At 54.3% G+C, this 12,766-nt stretch overlaps 1 protein-coding gene across 3 annotated transcripts in view; it reads right to left on the reverse strand.

The window, feature by feature from the left end:
- PTPRN2 (protein tyrosine phosphatase receptor type N2) overlaps positions 1-12,766 on the reverse strand; it is a 723,823-nt gene that overhangs the window by 5,999 nt on the left and 705,058 nt on the right. For all 3 annotated transcript variants that reach the window (XM_036899584.2, XM_036899583.2, XM_036899582.2), the window contains 3 exons: positions 12,616-12,669; positions 10,593-10,657; positions 622-695 (listed from right to left, as the gene is read on the reverse strand). In XM_036899584.2, coding sequence (XP_036755479.2) covers positions 622-695; positions 10,593-10,657; positions 12,616-12,669 — 193 coding nt within the window. The remainder of the gene's footprint in view (positions 1-621; positions 696-10,592; positions 10,658-12,615; positions 12,670-12,766) is intronic.

Genomic DNA, 12,766 nt, shown 5'->3' on the forward strand with positions numbered 1-12,766 from the left:
AAGGCATTTTTAATGATTTCAGGTGTTTTGTGTCAGCCCTGTTGGCATATGGGCTGAGGGCGACTTTGAGAAGAGCAGAGCCTGGATTCTGTGGTGCAGGTACTTGGCACACGTGGGAGCCTTTGCTCCCACACTGGACACAGGTATTTCCGGAATGCTAAAGGCACAGCCTATATATTCACCTCACCTCTGGTTGACCCGAGGCCGACCAGACAGCTTTGTTTCCCCACTGCTGCAAACTTGGCCTTTTTAGTGAGCATGGTGTCGGGGGACCCCAGCACACCCAGGGGACATTCTGGTGGCCTCTGTCCTGATGACCCCACAGCAGAGCTGTGGTTCTGGGAGACAGAAACAGAGGGTCTGGATGGACTGTTTAGTGAATCCAGAACATCCCCCTAAAGGGTGCTGGGGTTTGTCACCGACGTCTTTCTATGAAAATGCAAAGTTCCTCTCCCTCCCCAGACCTGGGGCTGGAGGGCCCCAAAGCCTTGCAGCTGGCTGCGCCCGTTTACGCGGAGGGGTGGAAGCGCAGACTGTGCCCTGGGCAGCCCAGGGCGGCGGGCCCTTGAGAAGCGCAGGGAGGCCCCCAGTGCTCGAGGGCCCCGAGGCTGCAGGCAGTACCTTTGTCTGGACCATGCCGGGTCTCTGGTCCCTCAGGTGCTCCAGCGTCGCGGCAATGTCGATCTCTTTAGCGCCTGCAAGAAAGAGAAAGCGGGCTGAGCTCACACAGGATGAGCCGTGCCCCGGCTGCCGGGTTCCCTTTGGCCGAGGGGCCAGTGGACAGTGACCACACTCGTCCCTCAGCAGACCCGGAGGCAGCTGCGATGCCAGCGTTCACACAGCTTTCATTAGCACTGACTCAAGAGAGGCTGAAAACTGTTATCAGACACCTATGCAGGTACCAACAGCAAGCCGTTGCCATTAGAAACCAAGGCTTGGCTCCTTTGTTTTTTTTTTGGTGGCATTTTAAAGGATGTTTTAAATCACAGAAAGTGGCATATAAGCTTTAATTTCAATTGCATAGGGTTTTATTTTTATTTCAAGAAACAGAAAATTAGGCTACCTGCATGCATCTTCCTACTGGCAGGTAAGCGTGTCACCCGCTGTGAGGTTCCCACTAAGGAGAGGGGCGGCGCCCTGGCCATGCCCAGCAGCTCTGCTTCCCAGGAGAGACCCCCACCACAGAGCGTCTGTCTTCTGGTTCCATGGCTCGTGTCGGCGGCAAACCAGCAGCCAGGGGTTGCGACGGGCCTTCTTCAGGGTGACCATCAGCGGCAGGCGGAATGTGGGGGGACAGCCAGTTCGGAGCTGCTGGCAGCCAGCAAGGCAGGGATGCGTGGACGGCAAGGGGGAAGCACTGCGTCAGGGAAAGCAGCTTGCCCGGGAGAGCAGGAGCTGAGCTGTCGCCCGCCCACGCTGGGCTCTGCCCGGGTCCGCGTCCCACCCGCACGGGGAGGCCCAGGAGCCTGCCAGGGCCGCACGCACAGTGCTCGGCTTGTTGTGGGCCATCGGGGTGGCGGGCCCCTCACGGGCACTGGGCTGGCAGCCTCTCCAGCTAAGGAGCCATCCTCCTGGCTGTGGGGACACCATGAGCCCCCAGCCTGAAGGCAGGGCTTTCGGAAGGAGGAGAGTCCTTGCGGGGCAGCTGATGTCCCCCAGGGAGCTCAGCGGTCAGCGGCTTGGCTGAGAGACTCTCGCAAGTAGAAGACAAGGCTCGACTGCCTGGGGTGGCTTGACTGCGCCCCTCCAGGCGCTAAGGTTTGGAAAGCTGACGAGGCCACAATAAATACAATCTCATTTAAAGGGAATCTGTGAATTTAAAACAGTCTGAAAAAAATGGATGAGTTTGCCCTGCTAACAAATGGGGAAAGTAGGGTGAAATGAAGCCAAAGGGTCCCACGGCCACCGTGTGTGGCAGCCCCCCCAGCGGCCATGGCATGAAGAGTGCGTCCTCGTCCTCCCAGAGTACCCTCCTTCCGAGCCACATGCGAACTACAGGAATTAGGATGCATAAAAACAGTCTTCTTCAGAGAACAGCTTTGCCTTAAGTCAGATCCTGCATGGAGAGCACACAAGGGGGGCAGATGTTTGCTGTGTCCCACGTGTGACATTTCTGTTCACCTGCCACGTGCACAGCAGCCGCGACGGCACCGTTCGGTAAAGGCTGCCGCTCCTGGGCACTGTACACACAGCTTTGCTGTGACCGATGTCTGCACAACTGCGGACAGACGCCGGACGGCACAGTGCGCTCACCCCCATCTCTGCGGCAGACCGCGTTGGCGAAACCCCAAGCTGGGAAAAGCGCTGAGGTGTCTTTGCAGGGACCCACCGAGGCGATACGCAGCCATTTCCTGGTTTACAGCATTTGTTAAGTGCTCAGTAAATGCTACTTCAGATTCCAGGAACGGAACCAAATTGGATCGGTTACATTCTGTGCCGGCTGCCAGGCACAAGGGCAGCCGGTTAGCGTCTATGGCAACTGCGTTACTTCCTGGCCCGAGTCACGAGTCTCAGGAGAATCGGGGACGGAGAGTCTTGTCAACAGAGAATCCCAGTCCTTCCAAAATGAAACGCTGAGGGCTTCATGTGCGCACGGACGTTAACCCTGCCCTTTTAAGGTCGCTCACGGTACTTTCCCTTAGTCCCTGGACTGGTTTTAAAACCTCTTTCAACAGCTCTTTTATTCCAAAGGGCTGGTCTGTATGATCAAACTAGTGTTGGAGCTGCACACACCCTGTGGCCACTTGCTGGAGGTCACCTGTGTGGTGGCTCCTCACAGGCTCCGGCTGGGGGCACGTGAAGTGCTGGGCCATGCCTGGCACGGGCTGTCCGTGGGCACCACTGTGGGGTGCCATCCCAGCCACGCCCCACCCTCCATGAATAAAACCTTTCTTGTTTTTTTCCTCTCTGACACCCTTTGGACTACTGTTTTTGAGGGAAAGAGAGAAAAAGGCAGGAGAAAGCCTAATTAGGCTGTCCCTGGACAAGCTATTTAAATATGAAACAATCTAGGGAAGATAGCTCAGAATTAAACTTAGCCTGAAACCAAAATTGAACAGTGGAGGAAATCAAATTAGTGCTTAAAGAAGTGTACAGCACTGAAGTCAGGGAGGTAATGGATTCATTAAGTCAAGTCAAAATTGCCTGGTGTGGATGACTACTGTCTCATGTGTTCAGATTAAGAATAATTAGTCATTTGACGTGTGTGCAGGGAAAGCTTCACAGAGCTCACATATAAGGGACAGAGAGACACAGGGAAAGGGTGCTGGGTCCTTTTCTGCGACCCTGAGCATTGGCATGACCTCGTGGAGCCCAGAACAGAACATCTGCATTTATAAAACAGGTTGTGGGGGCTGGGAGGTGGGGGGGCAGGTGTGTGAGGTCTTTGTTACTCTGAAGGCTTTACTGCACATGAAGGGTTCGTCTGGATCCTCCAATACCTAGGAAGCCCCCTCAGGTGCATGTGAAATGGAAGCTCTCTCTTCAGAAATTCCATTTTGCTGAAAACATGTTAAGCTTCAGATGAACAGACCCATTGGGCGTGGTGCTCAAGCCAAACAGCACGTGAACAGCCGGAGACTTCTAACGCCTGGAAAGAAATCCTGTGTAGAAGGCCAGACAGGAGCAAGACAGACACAGGGGATTGTAGGTAGAGAAGCAGTTTCTGGGATTTCCTACGTGAGCTGCTTCGTGACTTCTCAAGCACTAGAGAAATGTAAGGCACTTTTTAAAGTCACACTGTGGTGACCCCACGCCGCGCCGGCTGCCGGTCAGTCAGGCTGGCTCCTCTCCACGTGTGGCAGCAGTGTGGGGGTCGGTCAGCGTGCACAGACGTGGGGCGGACGTGGTCGGCTGGCGTGCTGCAGGGGATGGCCCACCTGGGTACCATCTGGTTGCTGCCCAGTAAATACCCGTTTCTCCCACTGTAACTTCTAATTCATTGGGTTCACTGGTTTTGAAGTTTCCATATTGGTTAAATACATTTTTAAGATAACTGAGGTATTTCTAGCTGTAGATCAAAAGTGTTAGGATTAAACGTTAACATTAAAAGAACATTAGTTATTATCACAGTATTAAAACTATTTTGTTCAATGAAAGAATCAGTTGGAAGTCAAAGAAAACCAAGCTCTTTACAAGGTTTGCTTTCTCTGCGCTTGGAGTTTGCTAGTGGTTGAGCGCGAGGTTCCAGGCCAACCTGAGTGACGGGGCCGCGTGGGCTCCGTGGCTCTGCCTCCCCACACAAATTCTTCCAACCCAGGCTCAGGAATGACAGCTTAATAAGCATAAATTCTGTCACAGGGTTTTTATCCAGACGGTTTTGCAACTGCAGGGTCCAGCCTATTCTTTGTCTTTAATGTAAAAAGGCGATGTGCGTCGAGTGCGGAGGACAACAAGCCCTCTATTTTGCAGAGGAAACATCCATCCTATGTTCTGGAGGAGCTAAGGAGATGTTGTGTTACCGATCAAATAAGTTTTAAGAAAAAAGGAGTAGAAGTGATGATCATGAATCCAAAGGAGTGAAGCGGAACAGCCCCCGGGGCCTGGGGGGAGCGGTGCTCTCAGAGGGGCTGCTGACGCCGGAAAGCTGGACAGTGTCAGGCAAGGACAGCCCGTGTTCTAGCCTCCACGTCGGCAGGCTCCCCCGCATTCCACGAGGGACAGGCGAGGCGCAGATGTCGTGGCTAGCTCCCTCTCGGTCACCGGGACAGCTGCATCTCAACTTGAGACAACACTTCAGGGAGGCCCTGGGCACCGCACGCTGTGTACCGACCCCCACGTCGCCCAGGCCACACGCAGGCGGACATGCACAGCCGGGGAGGCCCCCCCCGCCAAGCCGTCAGCAGGAGCTCAGGGTTCCGGAGGGCAGAGGATGGCTCGGGAGCAGGCCCTCCCGTGTGCCCAGGGTCCCCGACTCCCCGCTCTTGGCAGCTGCCTCTCCCAACCAGTCTCGTCCACAGGCCCGGCCGTGTGTGTGGTGGCAAGGGGGTTCCGCCCTCGCCAGAGACCCTCAGGGGGCTCCGTCCCGCCCCACTCCCTCTGCCCACTCATCCGTCACCGTGGCCACCCTGCTAGGATGCCCCCTCTTCCCGTGGCTCCAGACAGGCCCAAGTCGGTGTGCCTGGGCTACCAGACCCTAAACCAACTCCTCCCAGCTTCCCTGCTCCCACCCGACGGCCGACGGCCGACAGCTCTGTATGGAGCTCTGTGGTGGGGAGCAAGGCACGCCCAGGATCCCACATCCGGAGGGTCCTCGGAGGCGTCACCACCCCCTACACACAGCAAGCTGTGGACAGCACCCATTTTTCCCCATTCCTGGAGAACAGGAGCTTTTCCTGTCTCATTCCCTGTGTATTCCGGGACACTGTCCCTGGGAAGTGCCACTAAATGCCACACTGAAATGGCACTTCCACGGTTTGCCCTGGAATTCGCCAAAGAGAGGAACCATGCTGTGGTGGTGACCATGAGGGGAGAGGGGCCGGGGGCGGGGGGTGCACCCCACAGCACGGAGCTGCGCGTGCAGAGGCCCTGAGGGCAGAGAGAGGGCCTGGGGTGAGGTGGGAGGAGCCGACACAGGCCCGATGGGTCTATCTCTCCTGACATCACAGCTGCAGGAGAAGAGCCAGCAGGCATCTAGGCTAGAGGCCATTCGGGCCGGGACACGAGAGATGGTGGTGGCTGCCCAGAGAGGAGAGACAGGTAGGGGTGGACACGCGCGATGGCCACCTTCACTGCTGCTCTCTGGAGCACTGTGACCCGGTGGGGCTTCCTGCGACGACGGCGATGTTCTCTGTGCCGTCCACCTTGGTGCCACTGGTCGCTAGTGGCCTTGGACACTTGACTGTGGTCATTATGTCTGAGGAGCTGATTTTTAATTTTTAATTTGTTTAAACAGCCACATGTGGCTGATGGCTGTACTGGACAGTGCAGCTTGGGAGAGTGCTGGGTTTAAAAAAGTTCAAAGAGCCACAAAATATTCTTTAAGAAAGGTATTCTGATAGTCACCCATATGGTATTATATACTTGACAGTTATTAAAAGAGTGGATCTTAAAAGTTCTCACCATGAGAGAATCGGAGCTGTGTGAAGTGATGGATGTGTTAAATAATCTTACTGAGATAATGACTTTGCTATACACACGTGTACAAAATCATCGCCTTCCACACCTTAAACTTACACAGTTATATTGCAGTTATATATTAATAAAGCTGGAGGGTTTTTAAAAAAAGATATTTTGACATCATAATTTATAGAAGATGACAAGTCATTGTGTGCAAGCATGCATGGTAGGCAATATAACCAATGAGTCTGGTTAGTCTTTCTCCTTTGTAACCCCTCTTGGTTTACCAAAGCTAGTCTCCCATCTACTACTTTGTCTTGCTATTAAAAGTTAACGTCTTTTATTTAAAAAGTAGGGGAACATTGGATTCGGCAAAAAATTCTTGGATATAACACCAAAAGCACAGGAAACAGAAGCAAAAATAGATGAATTGGACTTCATTACAATTAAATGCTTTTGTGCCAAAGGACACTAACAAGAGAGTGAACAGGAAAAGCACAGATTGGGAGAAAATATTTGCAAATCATATATTTGATGAGGGATTAATACTCAGTATAGATAAAGAACTTACAATTCAACGATAAAAAAATACCAAATAACTCAACTTAAAAATGGGCAAAGGACTTGAACACACAGAAGGACATTTCTACATAGAAAACATCCACATGGCCAATAAACACATGAAAAGATGTTCAACATCACTAGTCATTAGGAAAATGCAAATCAAAACCACAATGAGCTACCATGTCATATCAGGATGGTTGCTATCAAGAAAACAGAAAATTACAAATGGAGAGGATGTGGAGAAATCGGAATCTTCACGTACTGATGATGATGGGAATGTAAACTGGTGTAGATGCTGTGGGAAACAGGATGGCAGTTCTTCAAAAAGTTAACCACAAAATTGCCACACGATACAGCAATTCCACTGCTGGGTTTGTGCCCAAAAGAACTGAAAGCAGAAACTCAAGGTACATTTGCACACCATGTTCACAGCAGCGTGACTCACAATAGTTGAAAGATGGAAGCAACCCAGGTGTCCATCGACAGACGAATGGATTAGCGAAATGTGGGATATCCACCTGCTGGAATATTACTCGGCCTTAAAAAGGAAGGAAATTCCGACACCTGCTACAATGTGGATGAGCCTCGAGGACTAATGCTACGCCCAGGGAAACCAGCCATCACAACGGGACCAGTCGCCGCAGGACCCCACTCCGAGGGACTTAGAACCATCAGATTCGTACAGACAGAAAGTAGAGTGGAGATCATATACTTCCTTATACACGGAGATGTTTACTGATGGACGCCATGAGACAGGAAAACAGGTCACAGATCAGATTGCCAAGATGGAAAGGGGGTGCTGGACAGATGGGCGTGTGGGCGCCGGACATCTGTTCACATTCCCACAGTCGGATGCCTCAGGAACACACTCCCAGCCCACGTGAGCCCTGCAGGCAGAGCGAGCACACCTGCTAACACAGAAGGGCGTTCACATCACGGGATGAAACCCCAGCCCGACGAACAGAAGGAACGGGCCTCCTGAAACACCCCACAGCACTGGGCGGCATTTTTGCTGCCCGGCACGGCTGGCTTCCCAGCAGCTGTCTTCTGAGACGGCCCTGGGAGTGAGCTCAACGTCAGCGGGCATGACGCAGCAAACATGACCTCTGGGAAACTCCACCAGCTATCTGGCACATTCCATTCCTTTAAAAAATTGTGATGAAAAAGAAAATCTGCACAGAGATGCCACTGACAAATTTTAAGAAGTGTTACCTTGGAAAGTGTCTGGGCTGTGAAAACATTATCGCTGTATGTGAGCTATAGATCCTTCAATGAGAGAGAAATATGCTATCTAAAAACTAATCTGATGCAAAATATTAATTTTGACTTAGAGACAAATTCAGAGCAATAGAAAACATGCAGAAGAAGTTCACAGATTGATACGTGTTTTCCTGCCAGAAATCCGGGCTGGGCATGAGCCTGTTTGCTTTGATTTCAAACTGCATTATTGTCTGCTTGCTAATAAACTAGACAGTGGAGAAAGAATTTAAATTATTCCTTGTTTTTTCTCAAAGGGCCCTAAGATAGGCCCCAGGCCGTAGTCCCCCACAGCCGCCCGGCAGCAGGGCCCTCAGGGGCCGCGCTCGGGGCTGGAGAACTCCGTTCGCGCTGGGCCGGGCAAGACTCCTTGGGAACAGCATTCTTTGGTCCCTGCGCAATTCATTCTTTTTAAGCAAAGGAGGTGGGAAGAAAGGTTTCGTGTCCAGGCTTTGGGCCTTTGATCATCTGATGAACGTGGGGTCTGCAGCGCCGGCCCCCAGCTTCTCAGGCCAGACAAAGGCGGCCCAGGTCGCGCAGGCCGGCGGGCCTGGGCCGAACAAAGCCCCCGGTGGCCGCCCAGTGTGGAGGCCTGGGAAAGGCCCACCCCCGCGGCCCAGGGGCCTCGCGCCCTTTGATCTCCCAGAGACCTGGGCCCGGGCCCCAGGTCAGGGGCTTTCAGACCACATGCACCCCCACCCGCCAGGCAGAGGCGAACAGGTCACAAGCAGAGCGGGGTGACCAGTCCCGGGAAGAGCCTCGAGGCCTCCCTCTGCCTGCTCACGTTGCCGAGCCCCGCTGCCGCAGTCAGACGGTGAAGGACCAACCCTCAGCCTGGAACGTTCCTCTCCAGGCGGCTCCTCCGGGAGGCAGACCGGGCTTCCGTCACATCAGCATGGTGGACGCCGGGTAGTCCCCACAGGCCTGGCAGGGCCGTCCCAGGCCAGCACCCCTTTCCTTTGGCTGAGCCAGTGCCCACCGCGACGTAAACAGACATCGTGCCTCGCTGTCGTGTTGCTTCTGGCACAGGCGTCATCTCAGACATGTAAGATGATCTGGATTTTTCGGAAAGCATTTTGATTTAATAGAAGGGAAGTACCTGCCACGGCAGGCAGGGAGGGGCTCCTGACGCAGGAGGAAATGGAAGTCCCACTGAGCGCTCCGAGCTCCCAATTGCTGCAAATTTGCAAATGAAAAGATGTATTTGATGAGGCACAGCGGCTTTAATGCATAGGGAAGTCTTACTAAAGAGGTTAGGATTATGTTGTGATTTAAAAACAAAAAAAGCTTATTAAAAGCATTATCAGAGCATCTGCATTTAGGCGTCAGTGTTTCTTTGCTCATCACCAGCGCCAAGCTAATTTGGGGTGCTTAAAATACTTCATGGCGCAAAACCAATTTCCTTCTCTTCCGGCGGCCAGCAAAGGATGCCTGCGGACGCCAGGCGGGCTGTGGGGCACAGAGCGTTGGGTCTGCTTCCGGTCCTCTAGCAACTAGCAGTGGGCCTCAAGCCCTCCAGTCCTGATGTGTGAAACAACAGGCTACTATTTTGCCTTCACACATCTAGATCCTTGCGATAGAGATGTGCCGTTTTCTTTTTTTTTTTAACCATAAGAAAATGCAGTAAGGAAAATGCCTATTTCAGAGTTGCTGGCATTTGTGTTAAAATGAATGGAACTTCATTTTTATAATCATCATCTGCTCCAATTGCTGGGCAAAGGATGAAGAGTGGGATTTCTGGAAGGTGGCAGTCTCTATATGGGAACACGTGTGTGCGTGTGTTGAGCTAGAATGATTTATTTGCGGTGGGAAAAGGACCCGGCGTTCCTCTTACAGGTTGCACGGGTCTCTGGCAGGTATCACAAGGAAAACAGTGGCTTTTCAGACAAGTTTAGCAAAGGCTGGGTTCACTGTAGGAGCCCTGTGTCTGCTTGAGTGCACGTGGGATTCGGCGGTCCGTACGAATCTTTTCCCAGGCTTGGTTGGAGGGCAAAGACACCTGCGGGCTTTTCTGTAGATCCGATCTTGAGATGCCATTCTAGCCCATCTCCACACTTCCACGGGAGGAAACGGGGGGACGCTCAGCTCTGTCCGAGATGCACTCCTCCCCGCAGAGCGGGGCCGGCTCTGCACACACTGCTGTGGGGTGTGGAGCCCCCCCAAGTTCCTCCCTCACTGACGTGCTTAGAGTCTGCGTCCTTGGGAGGAGGAGGTCCAGGCGCACATGCATTCACTTAGGTGAAAAGAGGTTAAAAAGGTGCGTTCAAAAAGCTTGGAGAAAAGGATTCAAATTTGATGACAATCACCACCCGAGATTTTAGGGAGCTCTAGAAGGAAACCCAAGCCCTATTCTGCAAATCCAGCTTAACTGCAGGGAAGGTGTGTACAAAAACCCTTTCAAGAACTCTGAACGTCAGCCGCAGGTACAGACGCGAAGGCTGCCTCCCGATCCCGACGCTCGCACAGAACGGATTCAGCAAGGGGCTGCCCCGCACCTGCTGCGCCCAGGCCGGCGCTCCGTGCTGCGCGGGGCCGGGAACAAAGGAGGGACCTCAGGACAACCGCGCTTGCGGCAGGCGGCTTTCGTCCGATTCAGGAGAGGGACAACAATCGCTAATGCCTTCCAAGGCCTTCTGGGAATAGTGCCCCCGGGTTGCCATGGCAGCGCCCCCCAGCCCCGCGCCCCAACAAAGCAGCCATGCTCTGAGCCTCACCTTTGGCCATCTTATTGAGGACCATGTCGATCAGGACGTATGTGCCGCTCCTGCCCGCACCGTCACTGTCAACAGAAGGGGACAGATGAGAGCGTCGCCGGCGCGCTGAGCCCCACGCCCAGCAACGCAACTGCAGCTCTGCCCCTCCCGGCTCCAGCGGGGGAGGGCTACCCTGGGGGCGGGGCGGGGGAGGAGGGGGGCGGGGAGGGAAGAGGGGATAGGAGGGGGAGGGGCGGGGAGGCTACGCTGGGGGAGGGGCGGGGGCGGGGGCGGGAGGGGAAGGGAGGGAGGGGGAGAGAAGGGGGCTAGGAGGGGGAGGGGCGGGGGAGGAGGAGGGGGAGGGGCGGGGGAGGAGCAGGGAAGGACGGGGAGGGGGCGGGGAGAAGGGGGCTGGGTAGGGGAGGGGGAGGGCTACGCTGGGGGAGGGGCGGGGGCGGAGGGGGGTGGGGAGGAGGGGGAGGGGCGGGGAGGAAGTAGGAGGGGGAGGGGCGGGGGAGGAGCACAGGTTTCTTCCTTTTGCCTGTCTTTGGCTAAAGAAATGATACATTTTGCCATTTGAAAACAACATAAGGAGCGCGGCGGCTGTCGGGTTGGGCGGCCCTTACCGGGTGCGGGGCGGGTGTCCCCGCGGGGTCTGCCCCGCGGGGTCTTGCTGCCCGTCCTCACCCCCCGCTGGGGCAGGAACGCGAACCATCCGCACCGAGTCGCGGACACTTTGGGTTGCGCCCCAAAAACTGCGAATGGGAGAAAATGACCTCTTTTTTGGGGCAAAGGTCCCCGCGCACCTGTTTTACGCGAGGCGCGGGGAAACCGCTTCGTGCCCACGCCCTTCAGGTGGGCGAGGCAGCGGCGAGGGGGGCGCTTTCACCGTGGCGCTCCCAGCAGCGGCAGTTGTGACTTTGAGGGACAAAACGGACGCCTCCGATTCAGGTCTGGAGGCGCCGCGGGGCTGAAGTACACGCTCCCCGCCCCGGGAGCTCTGGGCCCGCGCGGCTGCCGAGGGCCTCCCGGTTTGTGCCGAGCGTGACCCCCGCGCACCCCACCGCTCAGACCTGCAGCCGAGCCTCCGGCGGACTGGTGCGGGGTGGGTGAGGTTGTCACGCCTCGGAGGGTTCCGGCCCACGTTCCGTCCTTCCTGATGGACGCACGCACGCACGCTCATACACACGCGCACATATACACTCATCCACATGTGCACACACTCACATACATGCCAGACAATACATACACATGTGCACCCACCCATGCACACACTCATACACACACGCAGACAATACACGCACCCTCATATATGCACACACATGCGCACACTCACACGTGCACACACACTTCTGACTGAATCGACAGACTTGGGGTCTGATCTCTGAGGACAAATCTTTTTTTCCAGAAAGGGACATTCCATCAGACAGTTCTGGGAAATGGGAGTGTGGGTCTCCACAAAGGTGGGCATAAGCCTAGCGGAGGGAGCTCCCTGGGGAGTTTTATTTGGGTGGGCCTGCTCCTGCCAGCCGGGTGTGACCGATTTGAAGACACAAGCTCTGAGTTTTCATTGGAAGGCCCGGAATTATGTAATTAACGGGAAGTGGCCACTTGTAATGACTGAATTTGTCCCTATTCACGAGTGGCCCCAAGTGACTCTCACCGTCTGTGGTCGGTCCTGATCCTCATCTCAGTGTAGCGGTGGCTGAGGCAGGAGACCAAACGTATTGTCTCATGCTTGCACAGTGACACCATGAGGGTGCCAGAAAACAAGGTGGCAGGACGAGCCCATTAGGGAACAGACTGGCATGTGGCGCAGCGGGCTGTCGGAAGGAAATACGCCATGTGCTGCCTATGCAGGTCTAGGGGGTGAGCACACAGCCTTGCTGAGCTAGACGGCACAGACAGCTAACCTCGCATCTTCGGTTTCCTGGACCAAGTACCAGTTAGACACATTTATTACTCAGAAAGTTCAACTCCTATATTTAACGGCAGCTTATTTTTTGAGGTAGTGAGCACTTAATTCATGTAAAGGTGTACTTGCCTGCAGTGAACAATTATTGGACAAGAACGGCCCCTGTAGCACTTGTTTACTTTTCTGAAATAAAAAGAGATATAGAAATTATGGTTATGTACTATGACACTCGTATTGTTCTCCAAAATAACTAACAAGCCAAAGCAAATAGACCATATCT

The sequence above is a fragment of the Manis pentadactyla genome, chromosome 7 (genome assembly GCF_030020395.1).
Source record: "Manis pentadactyla isolate mManPen7 chromosome 7, mManPen7.hap1, whole genome shotgun sequence".
NCBI lineage: Eukaryota > Metazoa > Chordata > Mammalia > Pholidota > Manidae > Manis > Manis pentadactyla.